The sequence below is a fragment of the Pipistrellus hanaki genome (assembly GCF_964339955.1).
Source record: "Pipistrellus hanaki genome assembly, chromosome: X".
NCBI lineage: Eukaryota > Metazoa > Chordata > Mammalia > Chiroptera > Vespertilionidae > Pipistrellus > Pipistrellus hanaki.
The window spans coordinates 22,346,616-22,371,774 of NC_140524.1; the positions used below are offsets into that span (position 1 = coordinate 22,346,616).

The following is a 25,159-nucleotide window of genomic DNA, read 5'->3' on the forward strand; positions in this document are numbered from 1 at the left end:
CCGGATCGGGGCCAACCTCCCGCATGCCCTCACCAGCCTGGCCTCATTGGCCCTGATTGTGGTGGGCTGGCCAGACCCCACCCATGCACAAATTTGTGCACTGGCCCTCTAGTATATCATAATTTGAAAATACCAGTGAGAAGTTATTAAAAAGAATGTTGTACCATGATTGATAGTGGCTCATTACTTAAGACTTTGGAATACAGACAGACCTGGGTTACTATAGCTGTGTTACTTAACCTCTCTGGGCCCCAGTTTCCTTATCTGCGAAATGGAGATAGTAATAGTACCTACAACGTAGGATTGTTGAGAAGATAAATGAAATATGCACTTCATATTCATTGGCACACTGTCCTGTACATAAGTATTACTCAATAAATGTCAGCTACTATCATCATTAGAAAGATATTGTATTATTGTTCATTATTACAAGGAAGTAGATATAAGTCAAATCATATTGGTAAAAGCTAAATAACACCCTTGACTATAAGATAGGTTTAGGAGAACCCAAAACTAGGGCATAAAATGGTTCTACCTCCTATACATGCTATTCATCAGAACAGCTCTTCTTACAGCCTCAGAATTAAACACCAATATTATTCCCTAAATGGGAGCCATTACAGTAACAAACAAAAAATCACAGTCACTTCTGCAATCCCCATTAAGAGGACTAAGTTCAGAGAAAGTAATAATCATGCTGTGTGGATCTGGACCTCTTCATTCTTTTAATGCAACTGATGACTTCCCATTATATAAGACAAGGGCTCTGCTAGGGAACATCAAGAAAACCTTCAATAAGAGCAGATACAAACTCCCCTTTGTTTAACAGGTTTTACATTATACCAGGCTGGATAATTTATCTTTTAGTGTACTTTTATTGATGAAAGTATCCCATTCTTGGTTGTATTTAAAACCAGTTTTGTTCCTTAGACCTTGGATATAGTTGGTGATCCAACTGGTTGGGTTAGAATTTTTTTCTTGGGCTAAGTACAATAGAAGGTACATGTGAGCTCCTAATGTAACTACAGTAATTCAGAATTCTGTTTGTAATATGTGCTCACCAGTTGCACTAAAAATGTTCCATGATTTCAGTGATACTAGAAATATTTAGCATATCTCTTATTAGATTTACATAGCTACTTAGCTCAAGAATTCCCAGGGGTGTGGCCAGCCTGGGTAAGAGGCTTCCTTTCTTATTTTTTTTTTTCTTTCTTTCTTTTGTCAGTGCAGCCTTGAGCAGAGGCCAGGGTCAGCTGGAAGCAGGTATCTGGGATTTATTTATCTTCTATAATTGAAACTTTGTAGCCTTGACTGGAGGCCAGGGCTGGTGGAAAACTTGGCTTCCTCCATCACTGGGGGCAGCCCAAGCATCCTGCTTGCTCCAGCTCTGTTGCCACTGCCATCGTTTTGGGGGGAGGTTAATTTGCATACTCGCTCCTGATTGGCTGTGGGTATAGTGGAGTAATGGTTAATTTGCATGTTTCTCTTTTATTAGTGTAGATTTTACTAAGTCTTCAAAATCTAGTGCTTAATTTACACTTATAACATAATCTTGATTCAGATTAGTTGCCTTTCGAGTGCTCAATGACCACTTGTGGCTAGTGGATGTGTATCAAACAGTGTAAATACAGCCTAATCTAAAGTATGAATGACTGGTATATTTGCAGAGCCATGCCCACCCTCACTGCCACTTCAGCCCTTCACCTTCTTTTTTTTAATATTTAATATTTTATTTTTTAATATATTTTATTGATTTTTCAGAGAGAGGAAGGGGAGGGATAGAGAGCTAGAAACATCAATGAGAGAAATACATCGACCAGCTGCCTCCTGCACCCCCCCCACCGGGGATGTGCCCGCAACCAATGTACATGCCCTTGACCAGAATCGAACCTGGGACCTTTCAGTCCGCAGACTGACACTCTATCCACTGAGCCAAAGCGGTTTCGGCCCATCACCCTCTTTGATGGAGCCCTTATAATGTCCCCGTCCCCTCATTAGTCCATCAGAGTTCTGAGGAAGAGGGAGAAGGATGTGTTATTAACAAATCACCTTGGGCCAAATCACCTCCTTCTTTCTCTCTCTCTCTCTCTCTCTCTCTCTCTCTCTCTCTCTCTCTCTCTCTCTCTCTCTCTCTCTCAATGGAAAAAATATCCTCACTCCTCAGGTGAGGATTTTAAAAAAGATTTCCTAGGGAGGAAGATCTGGGAACCTAATCACCATATAGAACATTGTATCTAGGAAAGAGTACCGGTACATTCCAAACTTTCAATATGCAAACACATAAACTGCCTGAATTTCTCATTTAAATTCTTTGTGAAGGCCATATTCACCAGGAGCTTTTCATTTAAGGACCCAAACTAGTGGGTTCCTTTCTTCAACCCTGTCTCTCCCCAACCCAATAGGAAGGGTTCTTCAAACCTGCCTTTCTCTGAAAAGTACATTTCTCCCTGAGATGTGGAAGAGCTGTAATGTTGGGCCACTTTGAAATGAATAAACCTATCTCCTGAGTCATTCTAACTATCTTCCTGAAGTGAAGTCAAACTGAAAAGTACAATATTTGCCTTTTCCTTACATGCGGCCCTGCCCTTCTGCCATCCCTCCCACTCTAATCCAGAACTCAAGGCCAAGAGCTGTCAGAACTAATGCAAAATAGGCAATTCCAACTACGTCTTTTGGGTTTCCCCCCATCTTTAATTCTTCCCTCTCCCCAGCCCTCCTCAATATTTGCTTCTATGTAATAACCAAACAATTGCATAGACAGCAAGCCTTACCCTATTTCTCTTAAATCCATCCATAGCCCTTTATCCCGGGAGAAGTGTATAAACTATAGCTTGTAGGTTTCAAAGCTCTTTTGTGATCTAGTCTCAACCAGTTACAATCTTGACTAGATAAACAGAATTCTCAGTGGGTCCTGTCCAACCTCCCTCCTACCTCCAATCTGTTGGTTCAGAGTCCACTGTTCTTGAAATATCCCCCACCTTAATCCACATCTGGTCACCTTTCTTCAATAACTATTCTCAAGACCCTTGATGAGTAGGACTATTTTACTATTCTGATTTCCCCTTGGGCCAGGTCTTTCTGGTTCCCATTTTAAGCCCCTCTAATAAAGTGTGGTCCAGAGAGTGTGATCAATAAACATATGGTAATGAGTACTTAGAATGCTGTGCAACCATTCTCAGAGATATCTACCAGAAACAGCATTTTGATCATATCACTACATTGCTGATAAACAGCAGACCAACAGTTATCAGTAGGGTAGAAAGAGACTGCCCAAATAAGCAAGAGGCATTTTATAGATTGACTAGAGGCCCGGTGCATGAAATTCGTGCACTGGGTGGGGGAGGAGGGGCAGTCCCTCATCCCAGCCTGCACCCTCTCACAGCCTGGGACCCCTCAGGGGAATGTCCACCTGCCAGGGATAAGGCCAAAGCTGGCAGTCAGACATCCCTCTCACAGTCTGGGACCCCTCCCTCCTTACCACCTGCCTGCTCGCTGCTCCTTAGCACTGCCGTGGAGGTGGGAGAGGTTCCTACCACCACCGCTGAGCTTGCCGGCTGTGAGCCCGGCTTCTGGCTAAGCAGCACTCCCCCTGTGGGAGCACACTGACCCACAGGGGGCAACTCCTGCATTAAGTGTCTGCCCACTTTTGGTCAGTGCTCATCATAGCAACCTGTCATTCTGGTCGTTCCACTATAACAATCACTTAGGCTTTTATTATATAGATGGAAATGTTCTGCATCTTAGTTATATGAATATACAAAGATATAAAAATGCATCATTATTAAGATTGATATATTTTACTGTATATTAATTATACTTCAATAAACAAAAGAAAGGGGACACATATACACTGTTCTTGTAAAAATGCGATTCTACTATATTATAAAACTTGAACCTAAGTGAAAACGCTGGCTGTAATAAATATTAAACATATCAAATTGTTATGGGAATCACCCTCTGGAGAAGAGTAGTGAAAATGGGAGGGGAGGACTGGGTAGCTTTCACACTCATGTATTATGTGAAATCCCCCTCCCCCCCATTTATTGAGTACCCACTAAAATCTAGACACTCCTTAGGTACTTTCTATTTTACTTTATTGTATTTTAAGAATTATCAATTTAGTGGCATACACATGGAGGGACTTTAGTATAATCGTATTTTCTTTATCCATTTATCCATCAGTGGACATTTAGATTGTTGCCATATCTTAACTATTGTAATTAATGCTGTAGTAAATAAAGGAGTACATATATCACTCAAGTTTGTGTTTTCACTTTTTCAAATAAATACCCAGAAGTAGAATGGCTGGGTTGCATTGTAGTTCTGTTGTGTGTGTGTGTGTGTGTGTGTGTGTGTGTGTGTGCGCAGTTCTATTTTTAATTTTCTAAGGAACTTCCACATTTTTTTTCCATAGCGGCAAAACCAATTTACATGCCCACCAACAGTGCACAAGGGTGCCTTTTCTTCACAGCCTAGCCAACATGTTTGTCTTTTTTATGATAGCCATTCTAACAGGTGTGAGGTGATATCTCATTGTGGTTTTGATTTGCAAACCTCTGATGACTAGTGATATTCAGTATCTTTTCATTTACCTGTTGGGCATCTGTATGTCCTTTCTAAAAAAAAAATGTCTATTCAGATCCTTTGCTCATTTATTTTATCCGATTTTTTAATTTTTTTGCTATTGATTGAATTGTATGAGCTCTTTGTATATTTTGGATATTAATCCTTATCAGATATATGACTTGTAAATATTTCCTCCCATTCAGTAAATAACCTTTTAATTTTGTTGATGGTTTATATACCCTTTTATTATTTCAAAATAACTATCACCATATGCTTCAAATGGCCAATGGGAAGGTGAAAAGGAAGCAAGGTCACAAAAGAAACAATTCATTATATAACTCAATACACTGCCTTTGTGGCATTCTAAGTTTTAAATGCCCCTTCCATTCTCTCAGGCTGATCTCACAGGCCATGTTGCTATTGTTTCACCCAAAAGCACTTATTTGCCTTCCAGCCACAATTAAAGACTCCCCTAAAAGTAGCTCCTTTTCCAAATAACACCCATAAAATATACTCAAGGGCATATGAAAACGTTATATTTTAGTCAAAATACCCATAAATGTTAGGAGCCCAGATCATAAAAAAAAGTTTACTTCCTAAATCTGTAAGCCAAAATGCTACCTTTTACTGATACATATTGACAAAGGCATGCAGATAACAGTAAGCAAAGCTCAAGGACTTGAAAAAGCAACACTTTAGGGACATTTTCACTTTTTTCAAATGCTCTGTGTTTCCAAATTACAGACTTGGGATGTTTCTTTGAAACAAGTGTTCCTATTGTAAAAGAAATCCTTTTGTCCACTACTTATATATGTGTTTTGCTATTTCTAGAAAAGTGACTTGCTTTTATGTTTAAATAGCATTTTTTCCAAAGTTAATTTTAAGAAACTAATTGCAAACATCAAGCTATTTTGATTCTTTTTGTTTTTTATTGAACTTATTGGGGTGATAATTCACTTTATTCTTGATGCCCTTAATTTACCCAGAGTCAGTAGTAGTGACAAGTTTACCTCTACTATTCAGTGAATAAAAAGAAATTTTGATTCATAGCAAAACAAAACATACGAGAAGACAGCAGAACTACTGACAAATCTATTAACTATTATACCAAAACCCCACTTTTAAAAACCATGTTTTAGTCTTATGAGGGTACACTGGAAATTTTAAAATATTAATCTCATCTTAGCATACACTAAAGATACCATTGTATAAATGTAGTGTTAACATTTGTGACACTGTGTGTATAAAACTTGCCTGCAAAGCAGCACATGGAACAGATGTAGCACAAATGCTTAAATTTCATATGATTTTTATATGCCCCCCCCAATCACACTTAATTCCATCCATCCAATGCTGACTGCAAGTAACAGGTATGACTAATTTTAAAAGAGCACATATCCATGTCCTAAGGGGTGCGTAGCAAGAAGTTACTAAGTCCTAGGTGAAATACTATATTCACATACTCCACAGTATACATTAGTGAAAAGTTCCAGTCACAGTAACTTTTCACAACAAGATTTATTGTCAGAGCTTGTAAGTGGATATACTGGGAATAGTTCCATGCCTATTAGGGGAAAAAACCTCCCAACTAAATGCACAACTTATGCCTGTAGCAACACTGACAGAATTGAACCATCTAGTAGGAAAAAAAAAAACACCTTTCATTTTGCAGTGTTTACAGTTGAATATAACCAAGACCCCCAAAATTAAAAGCTATTTTGAGAAGAGATCAAAACAATTGCCCTCCAACTACAGAGAAATTGAAAAATACGTTTCACATTATTCTGCATAAAAAAATAAGCTACAAATCAAACCCTAACATCACTTTGCTGAAAAGACCTGAGGAACTAAGATGTCTGCCAACAATCAAAGGAAGAACTATTTGATAATCAGTGTGACAGAAAACAGATATTTATGACTCCTAGCTATGAGCAAATGAAAGACTAGACTAAATTTTAAGAAAAATTCCCCAGCTGTTCTAAAATTTCAGAGCTTCCAAAATGGCTAGATCCTAACAGCTAAAGAACCAAATAGTTACCACATGCTGCGGGGAGGGTTGGGGGAAAGCAGGAGGGAGTGGCTGAAAGAGACTCAGAAAAAGAAAATGCTTCCAAAAGATAGCATATCATTGGTAATTCAGGTATAGATAGCAGCATGACTTTAGGTATAGAAGAGCATCATTAAGATCATTAACCATTTCCTAGAACATGTAATTATCATGTAAGATTAAAGTGAAAAACCTGAATAACCTTGAAAAAACATAAAGACTAAAAAAATATAACTTAGGATTGGTAATTAAAGGTATTACAGAAAGTATCTTTCCATGCCTGGCCTACATAAGGAAAAAAGATCAAACTCAAATGGGAAGAAGGTTGTTTTTTTTTACTTTAGGAAAAAATGAAGTATGTAAGATGGCAGAATAAAAAGAGGTATCAGATGAAATTTCCACTAAAAACAATATTCAACTTTCCCCCTCTGTTCACAGAACTATCTGGAGCCTCTAAAATACCGTGGATAAATTACACAGCCACTAAATATTTTAAGTATGAAGACTATGTGGCAGTCCAGAAAAATTCATGGGACATTATAGGTAGAAAAAAGCAGAACACAAAGTAATATGAACACTGTGATTACAATTCTAGGTAAAAAGATGTGATGATGGTTGTTAAGGGGGGTGGTAGTGAGACTTTATTTTTCCTTTCCAAAGATTCTGTAAATATTGCCATGAGAGTTTTATGGGTCAAAACCCATTTTTACTTTTAAAATAATTCTGGTGTCTGTAGCTATGAGTTTGTTTATGTTTGCTCAAAACCCTTTTTAAATTGTGGGTCTTGGCATTCAGAAAAATGCTGAATAAGTGGTTCCTTTAAAGAAAAGAAACGGCACATTGCTTTGTAGTGTATCCTTTAAGTGGCCACACTGTAAATGGTGGGTTATTATCTGTATTAGTACTCAAGGGGCGTAGACCTTCAGACTTAAGATGTAAAACATCTGCTCTTCCAAGTGGAAGAAAAGGTCACACCCTTTTGGGAAAGACATTTTTGAAAAGATTATGGTATTTTGAAAGATGTCTAGTTGCTCCATTTTTCTAAATAGGTAAATCAAAAACCAAAAAATAAAGTATCAAAACCAGAAGTTTTTAAAGGGAACCTACTAATCAAACTGGTATTGGCAACTAAGAATTACAAAGTTAAAGCCTTTTTTTTTTTTTTTTTTTTTTTTTTTTTTTTTTTTTGTCTATGATCTTTCCCCCTTTGGTTTCCTTTCTGTAAGAACACTCTCCTTGACCAACTATTCAGTTTGGTAGTTTCCGTTCTTATAAATACAATACTTGACTAAAACGAATGACAACACATCCAAATGGCACCTCTCCAACACTATTAAGATAATTCTAAGAAGGAATCTAGAAAAAGACTTCAAGGATTACGGTAATGTATTTTTTTTAAGGCTCACTATGCAAACGGGACTCTTACCCAGGTTGATTTAATAGTCTGAACTCAATTTCATCGGGTCACTGCAGGCAAAGCGATTCTTTATCTCCTCTCCATTAGTAACATATATTAACTACCCCATGGAGATGAAGTCCTCCCTACTTTTCTCCTTGTAGGTCAGAATCCTTTGGAACAAATCATCCCATTTTACTATTGTAACTGCGTTTAGTCGAGTCCTTCCTTTCTTTTTCACCCGACACATCCCTACCAGGCTAACACAAGCCTAACACGATGTAAATAGGTAGGCCAGGTCCCTAAAAAGCTCTGCCTCCTGGGGGTTCCGATGGGCATCTCCCGCCCCACCCCATCGCGGCTGGTCTCAAATGGAACGCTCACAGTAGCTAAGGTAACCAAACAATTAGGAAGAACAAACGAAAAGAGTTCCTCTGGTCTGGGGGGTGAGAGGCTGGCTCAGAGGCCAGATTTTCCATCGCCCGGGGTGGGTTACAGACCACAGAAGTGCAAAAGCAGGACTCTAATCTTTGAAGGCCAGCAGCAGACGCTGCCACGCTCTCAGCAGGAAGGGGGTGGAGGGAGCGGGAGGAAAGTGGGAGGGAGGGGGGAGAGAGAAGCAGCGGAGGGGGGGGGGTGGAAGAGGGGAAGCTGCGGGGAGCCGGAGTGGGGAGGAAGGAGGGGCTGGAGGTGGAGCCCGGGCTGCAGGGAAGCCCGCGCGGGGCCAAGGAACCTGGGGCGGAGTCGCAGGCTCGCCCTTCCCCTTGGCCACAGTCGCGCGGGGTGCACCCCGAAGGGGCGGGTCTCTTCCCCTCCCTCCTCTCCCTCCTTTCCATCTCAGCAGCGCCCACAGTCTCCCTCCCTGGCTCATACAAAAGCAAAATGTCCGCCATCTTCCGTGGCCACTGCGGTCGCCCCGCCGACACCGGTCGGGCTTTCCCGTGGTTTCTCCCCGGGGTTGCCCCTCCCCTGACCCCTGGCACCCAAGAGGCTCCGCAACCGCCAACTGCACCGCTCAGCCGGCCCTCCGCGCCTCCCGCCCCTCCCGGCGTCCCTCCGGCCGCAGGGCTGCAAGGAAGGGAAGCTGCCCCAGCCCACCGGTTCCCATTCTGGTCGCCCCACTCTCTTGATGCCCCCTTACCTTGATACAGTACGGGGGTTCATCGTAGGTGACCAGCATGTACCTGTCCCCGCGGCTGGCTGGGTCCCGGGCGCGCAGCTGCGGGAGAGGGATGACAGAGGGGGCCCGCGAAGGGAAGGAGGGAGGAAAGGGCGACACGAATGTTACCGAAGCACCTCAATCCACCCCACCCCCACCCCCAGCCCCACGGGAGATCTTCCCATCTCTCCCCTCCCTTCCCTTTACCTTCAAGAATAACTCCACAGCGCCTTTGGCAATGTCCAAATAGGAGGTACCCAAGTCAGTGCGCTGGTTCATAGAGGCGGACGTGTCTATAAGGAACAGTAGGATGGGCATCTTCCTCCTCACCCCTGGCTCTGTTCCCTGCTATCCGGGCCCTCACTGCTGCGTTCTGCCACCCGAACCCTCAACTCTCGCAGAGCCAGGGCGCAGAGAGCCAGAGGAGAGAGGGAGATGAGAGAGACTGGACAGATGAGACTGCCCCTGGCCTCCTCTTTCTGCAGCCCCACCTCCTTTCCCTCCAAGGGAACTTGAAAGTGTTAGCGTGTGTAGCCCTGGGGCCCTCCCCCTTCCTCTCCTCTGCCACCACTACAGCCGCCGCCGCTGCCACAGCCACTGCTGCCCAAGCATCCGTCCACGCTCACTCAAGCGCTCGCCTCAGACTGAGAGCTATCTGTGTTCACCGACACTCAACTTCTGTTCGCTCACCTACCACCGGCACCATGTGACCAGGACCTACGCCATTGGCTGCCAATTATGTTTATTTGCATATTCATTAGATGACAGCAAAGGGAGGGATTTGGGCGAACCCTGGGAGTTGAAGTTTGAACCCAGGCAGGATGTAAGGGGAAATGTGAAGGACCCTTCTTTAAAGCCTTAGGAGGTGTTAGGCTATTTCGGGGTGGGGGTGGGGGAGGGGGATGGATGGATTTTCTCTTGCTCTTCAGAGATGATGACTCATTCCAAAGGAAGAGTGAATTTGAGCAACAGTTGTACAGAGTACAGAAGCAGATGCTTAGATTGGCTGCACAAAAAACTTTTCTAACTTCAGCCCATCAATCCTGCTACTAGCCGAGACCAAAACATTTTAGAAAAAGCAAACCTCATTCCTGGCAAGACCTACTCACATTCCTTTAGCTCCCTCCCCACTCTTGATCAGTATTTATAAGTTGGTTGCTGGCCTTGCATTCCACATATATCTACTTTGAAAGGAAACTAAAACTTAAACATAGTTACCTAAACTGGTCTTTTGTGTGCACAAGCTTCTTCAATTTCACTGATCTCTTTGAGATATTGGCCTGCCAGGGATAAGCCCACCCACTCTTGTATCTGCACAGCCTTTGCACATGGGAAGTTAGCCAACCAAGATTCTCATTCAACTCACATTTATTGAGCTCCTATAAGTACCAGGCAACCGTGTTAGCCTCCCTTAATCCTTGAAATGATTATAGTAGATGGCATTTTTCAGTAAACGTTCTCAGGTCTGACTCCAAGAAAAGGCTCAATAAGTGGCCAATTACCCTTGACTGACTATGTAACATGATTTTTAAAAAGTCCTCATCCGAGGATACCTTTACCATTGATCCTTAGAGAGAGAAAAAGGAGAGAGAGAGAGAGAGAGAGAGAGAGAGAGAGAGAGAGAGAGAGAGAGAGAGAGAGAGAGAAGGGGTAGAGAGGGAGAAAAACACCAAACACATTGGCGTGAGACAGATACATTGACCTGAGATAAACCTGCAACCAAGGTACATGCCCTTGATCTGCCCTTGACTGGGAATCAAACCTGAGACACTTTGGTCCACAGGCTGTCACTCTAACCACTGAGCAAAATCAGCTAGGGCTGTAACACAATTTTTTAAAAAATATATTTTTTATTGATTTTAAAGAGGAAGGGAGGAGAGAGACAGTTAGAAACATCAATAATGAGAAAGAATCAACAATGGCCTGCCTCTTGCATGCCCCACACTGGGATTGAGCCTGCAACCCAGGCATGTGCCCTGACCAGGAATCAAACCATGACCTTCTGGTTTATAGGTTGATGCTCAACCACCGAGCCATACCTGCCGGACATGTAACACAATTTTTAAATGCAGAGGTGTGTATTCCTAGCAGGATCCTATGCATGATATGGAATTCTGAATTTCAATGAGTTTATACTTTTATTGATACATTTCTTTATGTAATATTTTCTATGTTCTTTGTATTATATATAATAAATATGTGCACACATTCAATAATAGTTTCAGAAAAATACTATTTCAGAACAGGCCACATAGCAGTATATGAATCAGGAGCAAATAAGTGATTAAAACAAAAAGTGCAATGAAACCAATGGTCCAGTGGTCTAGAAGTTCAGAAGGTTTCGTGGATGAAGCACAAAGAGGAAAGAGAGAGATTATAGGTTGGAAGGAATGGTGTAAACAAAAGTTCAGCCAGAGATAGTAATTTGCATGCTGCATTTTAGGAAAGTCTGGTGGGATTCACCTGGTGGGAATTAATGGGGAAATAGACCCTAGAAGTCCCCATTTCCATTTTCATACAAATATTATTGGAGAAGGGCAGTGCCTACATGGGCAATGGTGCTATAAATTACAGGGCTGGTGAGGGTTGATGTGTCATTTTTCTATTTCTGTGTAAATAAAAAACTGTACCATAAATTCTGCAGTTCAAAACAACATACTCATTTATTACCTTACAGTTGCTGTGAGTCAGGGGTCTGGGTGTAGCTGGATTCTCTGCTCAGTTGGTTGTACAAGACTTCAATCCAGGTGTCAGACAGGCTGTGTTTTCATCTGGAGGTTTGACTGGGAAAGAATCAGCTTCCAAGCCCATTCAGAGTATTGGAAGAATTTACTTTCTTATGGCTCAGTGCCATCCTCCAGTATATCCGCAGCTTCAGTTCTGAAGCTTCAGTTCAATGCATGTGGCTCTCTCCATAATTTTAGTTATAGCAAGGTTGTTTGCTTCTTCAGGGCCATCGGGACACTCACTTGCTTCAGTTTATGCAATTTGACTTAATCATGAGAAAGCCAGCCATCACCCTTGCCATATTCTATTGACTAGAAGAAGCAAGCCACCAGTCTCACCCACACTCAGCAGAGAGGATTATACAGGATGTAACACCATGAGGTGGAGATCATGGGGCAGTCTAATAATTTTGCCTAACATTAAGTGGGGATGGGATTAGTACCTGGAAACAAACTTTCTTGTTAAAGTCAACTCCAAGTAATACTGTGTCTCTTTCAGCCCATCAGATAAATGCATAGGGTTAATTGGTTGCTTAGAATAGCCTTTGGTTGAAGAAATACAAAAATTTCTATTAGTTTATCCTATATGATAAAGAGGTCATATGCAAATTGACCATCACTCTAACACACAAGATGGCCTCCCCCCTGTGGACACAAGATGGCTGCCACATGATGGCTGGCAGGGGAGGGCAGTTGTGGGTGATCAGGCCTGCAGGGAAGGGAGTTTTTTAAAGCGCCAGGGGACACGGGACAAATTGTTGAAATGAATATACCTTATTTTTATAATCAGAAAGAGGATATGTAAAAAATGTAAATACAAAATATTTTAAAAATCATTCCAAGGTGAATACTATTGAAGTAGTTTTCAAAATTGATTTATCAGTATCAGGGAAACACAAATGATTTTAGCCACACAGTGCTCCAGAGGTTGAGGGCATGCAGGCCCCATAGGACCTTAGGATGTGCTCCTCAGGCAGGTCCATATTTATTTTTTTCTAACAGGACTTATTATTGATCCTTTCTGGAAAATGCTCAAATGGAATTGAAATGATCCTAATATATAAAGAGCCAGGGTCCGTAACATCCAAAACAACCGAACAGATGATTGAATGCCAGACTGAGCACGCAGCAGGCTCAGGTGGGTGGAGACTGGAGAGCGGGCTGAACTGTTGACCTCTCAGTCCCTCCTAGTTTGTGGGCACCATGGTGGCCCAGCACTGACTGCCACCACCAAGGCCTGTGCAATGGGATTGGTCAGGGGGCCCTGTCATCACCCCACAATCGCCCCAAAGAAGGAGGCCCAGGCTACCCGGCCAGCAGTGGTGGGCAGGGCCTCCCTCTGTGGGGCAATCAATAGCAGGACTCCCTGACTGTAAGAGGGCACAGGCCTGGCTAAAGGCCCCCACACCCCAAGTGCAGGTATTTTGTGCACCAAGCCTCTAGTATAAAGATAATGTCTAAAAAATACCTGTCTTGCCGAAACCAGTTTGGCTCAGTGGATAGAGCGTCGGCCTGCGGACTGAAAGGTCCCAGGTTCGATTCCGGTCCAGGGCATGTACCTTGGTTGCGGGCACATCCCCAGTAGGGGTGATGCAAGAGGCAACTGATTGATGATTCTCTCTCATTTATATTTCTAACTCTCTATCCCTCTCTCTTCCTCTCTGTAAAAAAACCAATAATATATATATATATATATATATATATATATATATATATATATATATATATTTATTTTTAAATAAATAACTAAATAAAAAATTTAGTTATTATTTATGTCTTATTATAAAATGGAAAATGGGACAACATACCAAAAATAAACATCTAATAGATTTATGGATTTATTCAGATTAAACCAAACCCCAAGACTTCTGTCTTTCTTCTTTACTTCCTGGAGGAAAGTAGACCTTATATTAACTAGAGTATGTACAGACATTTTATTGTGTTTCTTTGGCACACATCAACACTAAAATCCCCAGAACTGTTTCTACGTCTGCCTCAGCCACTGAACTTCAGTGCCTTTGTGTTATAGGGTAATCTATGCTTTGACTTTCTTTTACTGGAATGTAAACTCCTTGAGAACAGGCAGAGCCTCTAACCAATAACTGGTATGAGGTACATGCTCAATAAATAGTTGTTGAAAGAAATCATTGAATATGCTGTGGCTACTATTCTTTCATTGCCTTCCCAGGTGCTCTTTTCTCAGGCTGCCCAGCCCTGTATCTTGGCCCTGCCTACTATCCCCTACTCAAGAGGCAATAGGCCTAGCTCCCTTTCTCTGTGTATGCAGGGCCTCAGTAAGCCTTTTTAGACCAAGCCCTTGAGCTGATAACCCCCTCTAGAATCTCTGCACTTGCCCTTCTGAAGTGACTCTTCTATGGGCCATTAGTAACTGTTTAGCTCCCTTAGCCAAATCTTTTTTCCAACTGATCCTAAATATCAGGCCCATTTTCACTGCCAGGCCTCTGGCCAGTTAACAGAATTCTTTTTTCATTGCAACTCCATGACCTTTCCTAACCATCCTGTCTGCTTTCTGGCTTTCTCGTGCTTTTTGAACTCTTGAAAATAGTTTCCTTTTTCCTCTTCTTATCTCCACTCTTAATATGCTTTTATTTCATTAGTAGCTTCTAAATAAAATCACTCTATCCATCATACCAGACCTTTCTAACTCATGCCTAGGGTTACCAGACATCTCTCAGGAAAAAATACCTACCAACCACTGTTCTCCTGGCCTTCATTCCCTTCACAACAGACATTAACATATTTTGGTCATGATTACATTTAATGTAGTTGACTTATGGTGTGGTCCTCCACTATACAGGACTCTTTGTTTTGGTGAGAGCTGGTTTGACTTGAGTTATTCTCTGAAGATTTGTTACCTCTTGCCTTCAAGCAAGTCCTAATCACCACATCTTTACAAAAAAAAAAGACCTTACTTAACCTAATGAATACCACTTCCCAAATCCTGCCTTTCATGGTTCAGAGGGAAGTAAAATCTAACCCACAACCTCCCGAAGAAAATGCAATCTGGTTTTTCTCCCCAGCACTCTTTGGAAACTGTTCTGAGGTCCCCAGAGGCCAGCTGCTGGTCAAATCAAATGGTCGACTCTATTTTTTCCTTTGTTGACTGCAGAGCTATTTGTCAATTACCCTTCTGAGCTGCCCCCCCGCCCCCCCTCCCTCCCCCCCCCCCCCCCCCCCCCCCGCTCTGCTACCTTACCTTTCATCACCTGCCACTTCTCCTGTGTCTTTCTTACCCCTCAGACTATTGCTTTCAACTTCTCTGACTCCTGGCTTTAATCTCTGTCTCAATCTGTGGCTACATCTTTCCTTCTTACTGCTCCCATGAAGGCCTTTATTATTTCCACTATCTTTATTCATTTAGTCATTCTTTCTTTTATTAAAAAATTTCTTGGGTAGACCTTCTATATTTCAGGCAAACAAGAAGAACATTGGTAAATAAGGAGATCAGTGTATTGTAGTGTTTAAGAGCTTGGATTTAAAGGTTCAAATCCCAGCTCTGCCATTTACTAGCTATTGACCTTGGGCAAGTTACTTAACCTCTCTCTGCCTCAGCTCCATGATCTGTATAATGCTAATAACAATAGTTCCTCATAGGATTGCTATGAAGATTAAATTAATATTTATCAATAGTCTATAGAATTGCTTAGCACAGAGTAAATTCTATATGACTGTTAAATAAAAGCAAGGATAAATATGGTACATGCTCTTATAAATTATATTAAGTAGGGAAAATAAACAAGAGTAGATGCAATGTGATATAAGTGCTATGAAAGAGGAAATACATGGGAACACTCAGAAAGAGCATATATTCTAGAGAGGGTGGAAAGGTCAGGGGGCCATGCAGAGACTTTCCAGAAGGTAAAACTTTAAAGCCATCACTAACAGGAAATGTAGGAAGTATCCTGGTGAAGGAAGGCTGGTGGGGGTGAAGAATAATGTGGGGGAGGAGGAAGAGTCTTCTAGACAGGAAATAGTGAGGTGCATGAGATGGTGAGAGACATTTTCAAAGATAGAAAAAAATGAAAGTTCTGAATAAAATCTTACCATTTGCAACATGAGTAGAGCAAGACAAATATTCTGTGATTTCACTAATATGTGGAATCTAAATAAAATAAACCACCATCACAAACAACAAAACCCCAGGAATAAACTCATAGATACAGAGAACATATGGATGGTTGCCAGGTGGGAGTGAGGTAGGGGGTTGAGTGAAAAAGGTGAAGGGATTGAGAAGTGAATGTTGGCAGCTAACAAAGTAATCATGAAGAAATAAAGTACAGCCAAAACCGGTTTGGCTCAGTGCATAGAGCATCGGCCTGTGGACTGAAAGATCCCAGGTTCGATTCCGGTCAAGGGCATGTACCTTGGTTACAGGTACATCCCCAGTAGCGGGTGTGCAAGAGGCAGCTGATCGATGATTCTCTCTCATCCATGTTTCTAACTCTCTATCCCTCTGTCTTCCTCCCTGTAAAAAAAATCAATAAAATACATTTATAAAAAAAAAAAGAGAGAGAAATAATGTACACCATAGTGAATATAGTCAATAATATTGTAATAACTATGTAAAGTGTCAGGTGGGTACTTGTTTTTTTGGGAGAATATTTTTTTTTAAGTTATACAACTGTCTCACCACCATGCTGTATACCTGCAACTAATATAATGTTAAATGTCAGCTGTAATTGAAAAATTAAAAAAACTTTTTTTAAAAGTTGTAATTTTTTGCTGCTGTCAAGTTTGATCAAAATATTCTTTATGGCCGAAACCGGTTTGGCTCAGTGGATAGAGCGTCGACTCTGGGACTGAAGGGTACCGGGTTCGATTCCGGTCAAGGGCATGTACATTGGTTGCGGGCACATCCCCAGTAGGGGGTGTGCAAGAGGCAGCTGGTCGATGTTTCTCTCTCATCGACGTTTCTAGCTCTCTATCCCTCTTCCTTCCTCTCTGTGGAAAATCAATAAAATATATTTAAAAATTAAAAAAATATATATTCTTTATGGTTTCTGGGTTTCATGTCATGCTTTAGGAAGCTCTCCCTAATTAATGGTTATAAAAATGTTTACATTTCTCCTAGTACATTTAAAGTTTTATTTTTAAATATTTAAATCTGTATTCCAAATTTAAAAAAACATATTAGCAACAAAATGGATTACAAGTTTAAGTGTCTCAAAAGGGTAGTGATTAAGTAAATTATATTGTATACATACATAGCATACAGTCATTAAAATGCATATGGTAGATCTTTGAATCACTGACATGAAAACATGTTCCCCATCCTAAGTGAAAAAGAGAGAAGGCATAGTGTTATTCCATTTTTGTATAAAGGCATAATGTCTGGAATTATATATACTGCAGCATTAAGAGAAGATTTTTCTGGAAAGTAGGTAAGTCCATGGACAACTAAATTTTTCTTTTCTTTTTTTTAAAATTTGAATTTCAACAAATAAATTTTTATTCATTGATTATCTGAAACCCAAGTGTAACTGGGTGTCCTGGATTTTATTTTTAATTTTATTTTATTGTTTAAAGTATTACAAATAGTACTACATATATCTCCTTCCCCCCCCCCATTGATCTTCCCCTAGCCTCCCCTACCCCCTGACACATGCCCTTACCCCACCTCCAGTGTCTAGTGTCCATTGGTAATGCTTAAATGCATGCACACAAGTCCTTTGGTTGATCTAGTATAACTCACCTCCACACTCCCCAGCCTTCCCTCTGTAATTTGACAGTTTCTTAGATGCTTCTCTGCCTCTGTATATATCTTTTTGTTCATCAGGTTATAATGTTCTTTATTATCCATAAATGAGTGAGATCATGTGGTATTTTTCTTTCACTGCCTGGCTTATTTCACTTAGCATAATGCTCTCCAGTTCCATGCATGCTGCTGCAAATGGTGAGAATTCCTTCTTTTTTATAGCAGCATAGTATTTCATTGTGTAGATCAGTGTTTCTCAAACTTCTCTCATGATGAGAATCACCTGGTGGAGTTGTTAAAATACAGATTCCTGAATCCCAACTAAGAAGTGCTAAACTAGAATTTTTGGGAACATATAGGTAAAATTGTATACTTAACTTAGTGCTGTGTCTTAGAGCACTAGTTAAGTATACAATTAGTGCTCTGTCTTAGAGCACTAGTTAACTTAGTGCTGTGTCTTAGAGCACTAGTTAAGTATACAATTAGTGCTCTGTCTTAGAGCACTAGTTAAGTATACAATTTTGCCTATATGTTCCCAAAAATTCTAGTTTAGCACTTCTTAGTTGGGATTCAGGAATCTGTATTTTAACAACTCCACCAGGTGATTCTCATCTTGAGAGAAGTTTGGGAAACACTGGTGTAGATGTACCATAGTTTTCTAATCCACTCATCTGCTGCTGGGCATTTAGGCTGTTTCCAAATCTTAGCATAGGGGTGCATATATCCTTTCTGATTGATGTTTCCGTTTTCTTGGGATATATTCCTAGAAGGGGTATTATGGGGTCAAATGGCAGATCCATTTTTAAATTATTGAGGAAACAACATACTGTTTCTCACAGTGGCTGCACCAGTCTGCATTCCCACCAGCAGTGAAGGAGGGTTCCTTTTTCTCCTCATCCCCTCCAGGAGCGGTGAAAGTGGGCATCTTTGTCTTGTTCCTGTTTTTAGGAGAAATGGGTTTAGTCTTGCCCATTGAGTATGATGTTGGCTGTAGGTTTGTCATATAGGGCTTTTATTATGTTTAGGTATGTTCCCTACTTTGCTGAGAGTTTTTATCAAGAAGATGTTCTGGATTTTGTCAAATGCTTTTTCTGCAACTATTGATATAATTATGTGATTTTTATCTCTCAGTTTGCTTATGTGATATATCACATTTATTGATTTGCAGATATTGTAACATCCTTGAATTCCTGGAATAAATCCCACTTGGTCATGGTGTGTGATCTTTCTGATGTAATGCTGAATTTGATTTGCTAGAATTTTGTTGAGAATTTTGGCATCTATGTTCATGAGGGATATTGGCCTGTAATTCTCTTTCATTGTATTGTCTTTATCTGATTTTGGTATTAGGGTGATGGCGGCTTCATAGAAAGAGATTGGAAATGTGTCTTCCTGCTGCATTTTTTTGAATAGTCTGAGGAGGATAGGTTTAGTTCTCCTTTGAATGCTTGGTAGAACTCCCCTGGAAAGTCATCTGGACCAGGGCTTTTGTTTGCTGGAAGATTTTTTTTATCACTGTTTCAATTTCTTCGGTAGTTATAGGCCTATTCAGATTTTTTTAATTATCCTGTTTGATTTTTGGGAGCTTGTATTTTTCTAAGAAAACATCCATTTTGTCTAGGTTGTTCTTTTTGTTGGAATAGAGTTATTAATAGTATTTTTTCATAATCATTTGTATTTCTGTGGGATCAGTTGTTATACCACCTCTTTCGTGGTTTTTTGTTTGTTTGTTTGTTTGTTTGTTTTTGTTGTTGTTTATTTGGGTCCTCTCTCTCTGCTTCTTGGTGAGCCGGGCTAGAGGTTCATCAATCTTGTTTATTCTTTCAAAGAACCAGCTCTTGGTTTTGTTGATTTTTTTGTTGTTGTTTTTGTTTTTGTTTCTGTGTCGTTTATCTCTGCTCTGACCTTTATTTTTTAAAATATATTTTATTGATATTTTACAGAGAGGAGGAAGGGAGAGAGATAGAGAGCTAGAAACGTCAATGAGAGAGAAACATCGACCAGCTGCCTCTTGCACACCTCCTACCAGGGATGTGCCAGCAACCAATGTATATGCCCTTGACTGGAATCGAACCTGGGACCTTTCAGTCCGCAGACCAACGCTCTATCCACTGAGCCAAACTGCTCTGATCTTTATTATTTCCTTTCTTCTGCTTACATTGGGCTTTTCTTCTTGCTTTCTTTGGGTTGGGTAATTTATTACCATTGTTTCTTGTTTTTTTGAGGTAGGCTTGTAGAACTATGAACTTCCCTCTCAAGATTGCTTTCACTGTGTCTCATAGATTTTGGATTGTTGTGTTTCCATTGTTGTTTGTTGCCATGATGCTTTTTATTTCTTCTTTGATCTCTCTAGTAACCCAGTAATTGTTTAATATCATGCTACTTAACCTCCAGGTATTTGATTTTTTAATTGTTTTTATTGTAGTTTATTTCTAATTTTATGGCATTGAGATCTGAGAAGTTGCTTGATATGATTTCTATCTTCTTGGATTTGAAGAGACTTTGCCTGTGACTCAATGTATGGTCTACCTTTGAAAATGACCCATGTGCCCTTGAGAAGTATGTATAGTCTGTGGCTTTGGGGTGAAATGTTCTGAAAATGTCAATTAATTCCATATGATCTAGTGAGTCATTTAGGATTGATGTTTCTTTGTGATTTTTTTGTTTAGATGATTTGTCCAATGGTGACAGTGTGGTATTAAAATCCCCTACTATGACTCTATTGCTGCCAATCTCTCCCTCGATATTCCCCAGAAGTTGTTTTATGTACTTGGGTGCTCCTGTATTGGGTGCATATATGTTTACCAGAGTTATCTCTTCTTGTTGGATTGCTCCTTTTAATATCATGACGTGGCCTTACTTATCTATTGTTATGTCCTTCACTTTGAGATCTAATTTGTCAGATATAAGTATTGTTACCCCAGGTTTTGTTTCTTTGTTTCCATTTCCTTTTGCCTAGAAAAATATGTTTCTATTCCATCACCCTCAGTCTGTGTGCATCTTTTTTTCTAAGGTAGGTTTCTTGTTGATAGCAGATATATGGGTCATGTTTTCTTATTCACTCAGCTACCCTATGTCTTTTGATTGGGGCTTTTAATCCATTTACATTTAAAATTATTATTGATAGGTACTTTTTTGTCACAATTTTTATTCTTTATGACTGTGTTCCTTCTCCATTTCCTATTTCTTTTTTTATAACAGATCCTTTAGCATTTCTTGCATTATTGGTTTGGTGGTAATAAACTCCCTTAGTCCTTTTTTATCTGTGAAGCTCCTGATTTCACCCTCACTTTTAATTGATAGTCTTGCTGGGTACAGTATTCTTGGATTCAGACCTTTGTTTTTGCATGATTTTGTATATTAAATTCCATTCCCTTCTGGTCTGATGTGTTTCTAATGAGAAGTCAGTCGCTAGTCTGATGGGAGATCATTTGTAGGAAACGTTCTGTCTCTCTCTGGCCACTTTTGAGATTCTTACTCTTACCAGGCTTGTGCCTCATGAAGAATTGAATCAGAAACTTTTCCGTGCATGGGAAGATGCTCAAATATCTGAGCTATCCCAGCTGTCAGATTGGATAGAGCATAGGCCTGTGGACTGAAGGGTCCCAGGTTTGATTTCAGTCAAGGGCACGTATCCGGGATTTGGGTTCAATCCATGCAAGAGGCAGATGACCAATGATTCTCTCTCATCATTGATGTTTCTATCTCCCTCTCTTTTCCTTTCTGAAATCAATAAAAAATAAATTTTTATACAAATCAATAAAAAATACAAATCAATAAAAAACCTCACTGGTTATAAGGATGCTCAAGTAATCCTCTCCAAAAGGCTTAATTGGAGAGAATCCAAGATGGCTGCTCGGGTAGGCACCTAGCCGCAGCCGCACGCAACAATTTCAATAAAATACAACTAAAATATAAAATGGACATTACCCAGAACTACAGGAAAGTCAACTGACTGGAAATTCTACAACGAGAAGCAAGGAGAAAACCAGAAGGAAGCGCGGAGGAGCTGTAAAAGCCCAAGGTACGGAGACACGCGGCGCGCGCGGAGAGTACGGAGCCGGAGAGGAGGGAGGCCGAGTGCCTGGCTGGCGTTCCCTAACGGGAAGGAGATAAACACTCGGACTGTGCTGGGCCCCCAACTGCTCTGAACCCCCGTTCTAGGCCAGACCCCGGGGACCCAGGCTCATCCAGAGGGAGCTGGGCTGTAAGGCGGCGAAAGGAGGTCCCAGAGGCGCACACACAGCGCGCAGAGAAGGGCCGGCCGGCTGTGCCGTAGGGCTGCCCTGGCGGGAAGGAGACAGGCTCCAGACTGCTCTGAACGCCACCTCCAACTCCACTTCCAACTGAACTGAACCCCAGTTTCGGACCCATTGCGGGAGAGCTTACACTGTTTGGTAGCAGGCGAAAATCGAGGGCACCTTTCTCTCAGAGGCGCTTGCAACAAGTACTGAAGGACCCTGAGTCTCAGGAGTCGCATAGGGCGGGGCTGACGGAAGCCAAGGCTGTAGGCTCCACCCTGAAACTCCGCCCCCATCAGGAAAGCTGCCTGCGAAAATGCCTAAACCAAATAGATCACAAACGAAAGAAATGGAGGACAAAAAGCGACTGGATATAGAGTTCAAAACCACACTTATAGGGTTTTTCAAGAGACTCCTAGAAAAGGCCGATAAAATAAATGAGACCTATGAGGATATGAAAAGGGATCAACAAGAAATGCTAAGGGATCAACAAGAAATAAAGAATACATTGTCTGAAATAAAAAATATTCTACAGAGTCCTAAAAACAGAATAGAAGATCGCAAGAATCAAGTCAAAGATTTGGAACATAAAGAGCCAGAAGACACTCCTCTGCAGAAGCTAGAAGGCAAGAGAATCCAGAAAATTGAAGATAATGTAAGAAACCTCTGGGACAACTTCAAACGATCCAACATCAGAATCATGGGGGTCCCAGAAGATGAGAGAGAGCAAGATATCGAAAACATACTGAAAGAAATAGTGACAGAAAACTTCCCCCACCTGGGGAAAGAATTGGACTTACAAGTCCAGGAAGCACACAGAACTCCAAATAAGAGGAATCCAAAGAGGACCACACCAAGACAAATCATAATTAAGATTCCAAGAGCAAAGGACAAAGAGAGAATATTAAAAGCAGCAAGAGCTAAGCAGGTGGTTACCTATAAAGGAGCACCTATACGATTGTCAGCTGATTTCTCAACAGAAACCATGCAGGCCAGACGGGAATGGCAAGAAATATTCAAGGTGATGAATAGCAAGAACCTACAGCCAAAAATACTCTACCCAGCAAAGCTATCACTCAGAATCGAAGGTCAGATAAAGAGCTTCACTAATAAAAAAAAGCTAAAGGAGTTCATCACCACCAAACCAGAATTATATGAATTGCTGAAGGGGGTTCTTTCAGAAGAGAAAGTAAATAAAGATAAAAATTATGAACAACAAATATGTAACTATCAACAAGTGAATCTAAAAACCAAGGAAATTAAAAAAAAATCTGATGAACAATATTAACTGTTGAATATAATAGAATCAGAGGTATGGAAGGGGAGTGAACTGATGATTCTTGGGGAAAAGGGGAGAGGGGAATGTGGGAAGAGACTGAACATAAACTGTGCACCTATGGATGAGGACAATGGGGAGTGGGGAAAGGGCAGAGGGTGGGGTGGGAAGGGGGGGGGAAAGGAACACTTGTAATAATATGAACAATAAAAATTTATTAAAAAAAACAAAAAACAAAAAAAAAAACCAGTATCCAACTCTGCCATTGTAGCATGAAAGCAGCCATAGATAATATGTAAAGGAATGGGATGGCTGTATTTCAATAAAATTTTATTTACAAAATAAAAAAAAAAAAACACAAAAAAACAAAAAAACAAAAGGCTTAATTGGTTGGAACATCATCCCATACACCAAAAGGTTACAGGTTTGATTCCTGGTCTGGGAGCATACCTCGATTTTAGGTTCATTCCATGGTAGGATGAGAACTGAAGACAACTGATCAATGTTTCCAATGTTTCTCTGTAACATCAATTTTTTTCTCTCTCAAATCAATAAAACATATTCTCAGGTGAGGATTAAAAAAAAAAGGTGGTCAATGAACTTATAACTTCAACACCACTAAAAAGAACCAGTCAAAAATGAAGGATACATTAACTGAAATGAATAATAATTTACAGGTAATCAATAGTAGAGTAAATGAAGCCAAGAATAAAGTCAGTGGTTTGGAATACAAGGAAGAAAAGAAACACCCAATCAGAATAGCAAATAGAAAAAGGAACCCAAAAATATATAGTGTAAAGAGCCTCTGGGACAACTTCAAGTGCACCAACATTTACATTATGGACTTGATGGAAGGAGAAGAGAGAGAGCAAGAAATTGAATGTTAAAGGGTCTTCCTTAGGAAAAAGAAAAAGATAAAAAATATAAGTAAAATGACAATAAATACATATCTATCAACAATAGAATCTTAAAAACAAAATAAAGGAACAAGTAGAACAGAAGCAGGCACATAAATACAGAGAACATTTTGACAGTTGCCAGAGGGGAGGGGGGCTGAAGGTTGGATAAAAAAGGAGAAGAGATTAAAAAGTACAAATTGGTTGTTATAGAATAGTCAGGGGGGTGTAATGTACAGCAAAGGGCTTATAGTCAACTAGAGGCCTGATGCACGAAATTCATGCAAGGGGTTTGGCCCTCTCAGCCAGGGCAGCTTGCCTCAGCTCTCACAGCCCTAGCTTCATCTGGAAGGTCATCTGGAAGATCATTTGGCTGTCTCTTCTAATTAGCGTATTACCCTTTTATTAATATGTAAATTGACCTTAACAGCAGAATGATTGAGAATGACCAGTCACTATGATGTGCACTGACCACCAGGGGGCAGATGCTTAACACAGGAGCTTCACCCTGGTGGTCAGAGTGCTCCCCCAGGAAGAGCTCTGCTCAGCCACAAGCTGGGCTGATGGCTGTGAGCACAGTGGTGGTGGCAGGAGCCTCTCTCACCTCCTCAGCAGCACTAAGCCACCAATCCAACATCCCCCAAGGTCTCCTGGGCTGCCAGAGGGATGTCTGACTGCCAGCTAAGGTCCAATACCCTGGGGAACAGGCCTAAGCTGGCAGGTGGACATCCTCTGAGATTTCCTGAACTGCGAGAGGGTGCAGGCGTGGCTGAGGGACACCCCTACCCCAAATGCATGAATTTTTATTCACCAGGCTTCTACTTATAGATAATATTCTAATAACTATGTATGAGATTTATTAGGATGGTCACTTAGTAAGTTATATACCTGGAGTGTATACCTGAAACTAATCAAATATTATATGTCAAATGTAATTGAAAAATAAAAGATGATTTATATTAAAAAAGGGAAAAAAAGACATTCTCAGATAATGATAAATTAAGTGAAAGAGATGCCAGCAGCAAAGAATGTTTACAGGAACTTCTATAAATAGGCAGGAAATATTGATAATAGGAGTACTGTATCAGGTTATCTGGAAGGAGGAATAAGAGAATGAAGAAAAATATGGATATATA

At 40.7% G+C, this 25,159-nt stretch overlaps 1 protein-coding gene across 5 annotated transcripts in view; it reads right to left on the reverse strand.

The window, feature by feature from the left end:
- The window catches only part of LOC311615032 (integrator complex subunit 6-like), a 59,761-nt gene extending 49,918 nt beyond the window's left edge, over window positions 1-9,843 (reverse strand). For 2 of the 5 annotated variants that reach the window (XM_084870189.1, XM_084870188.1), the window contains exons 1-2: window positions 9,376-9,843; window positions 9,151-9,228 (exon numbers count right to left, since the gene is read on the reverse strand). In XM_084870189.1, coding sequence (XP_084726315.1) covers window positions 9,151-9,228; window positions 9,376-9,486 — 189 coding nt within the window. In that variant the 5' untranslated portion in view covers window positions 9,487-9,843. The remainder of the gene's footprint in view (window positions 1-9,150; window positions 9,229-9,375) is intronic. The other 3 variants (XM_084870187.1, XM_084870185.1, XM_084870186.1) reach the window with 2 other exon arrangements.
- Between the last annotated feature and the right edge of the window lie 15,316 nt (window positions 9,844-25,159).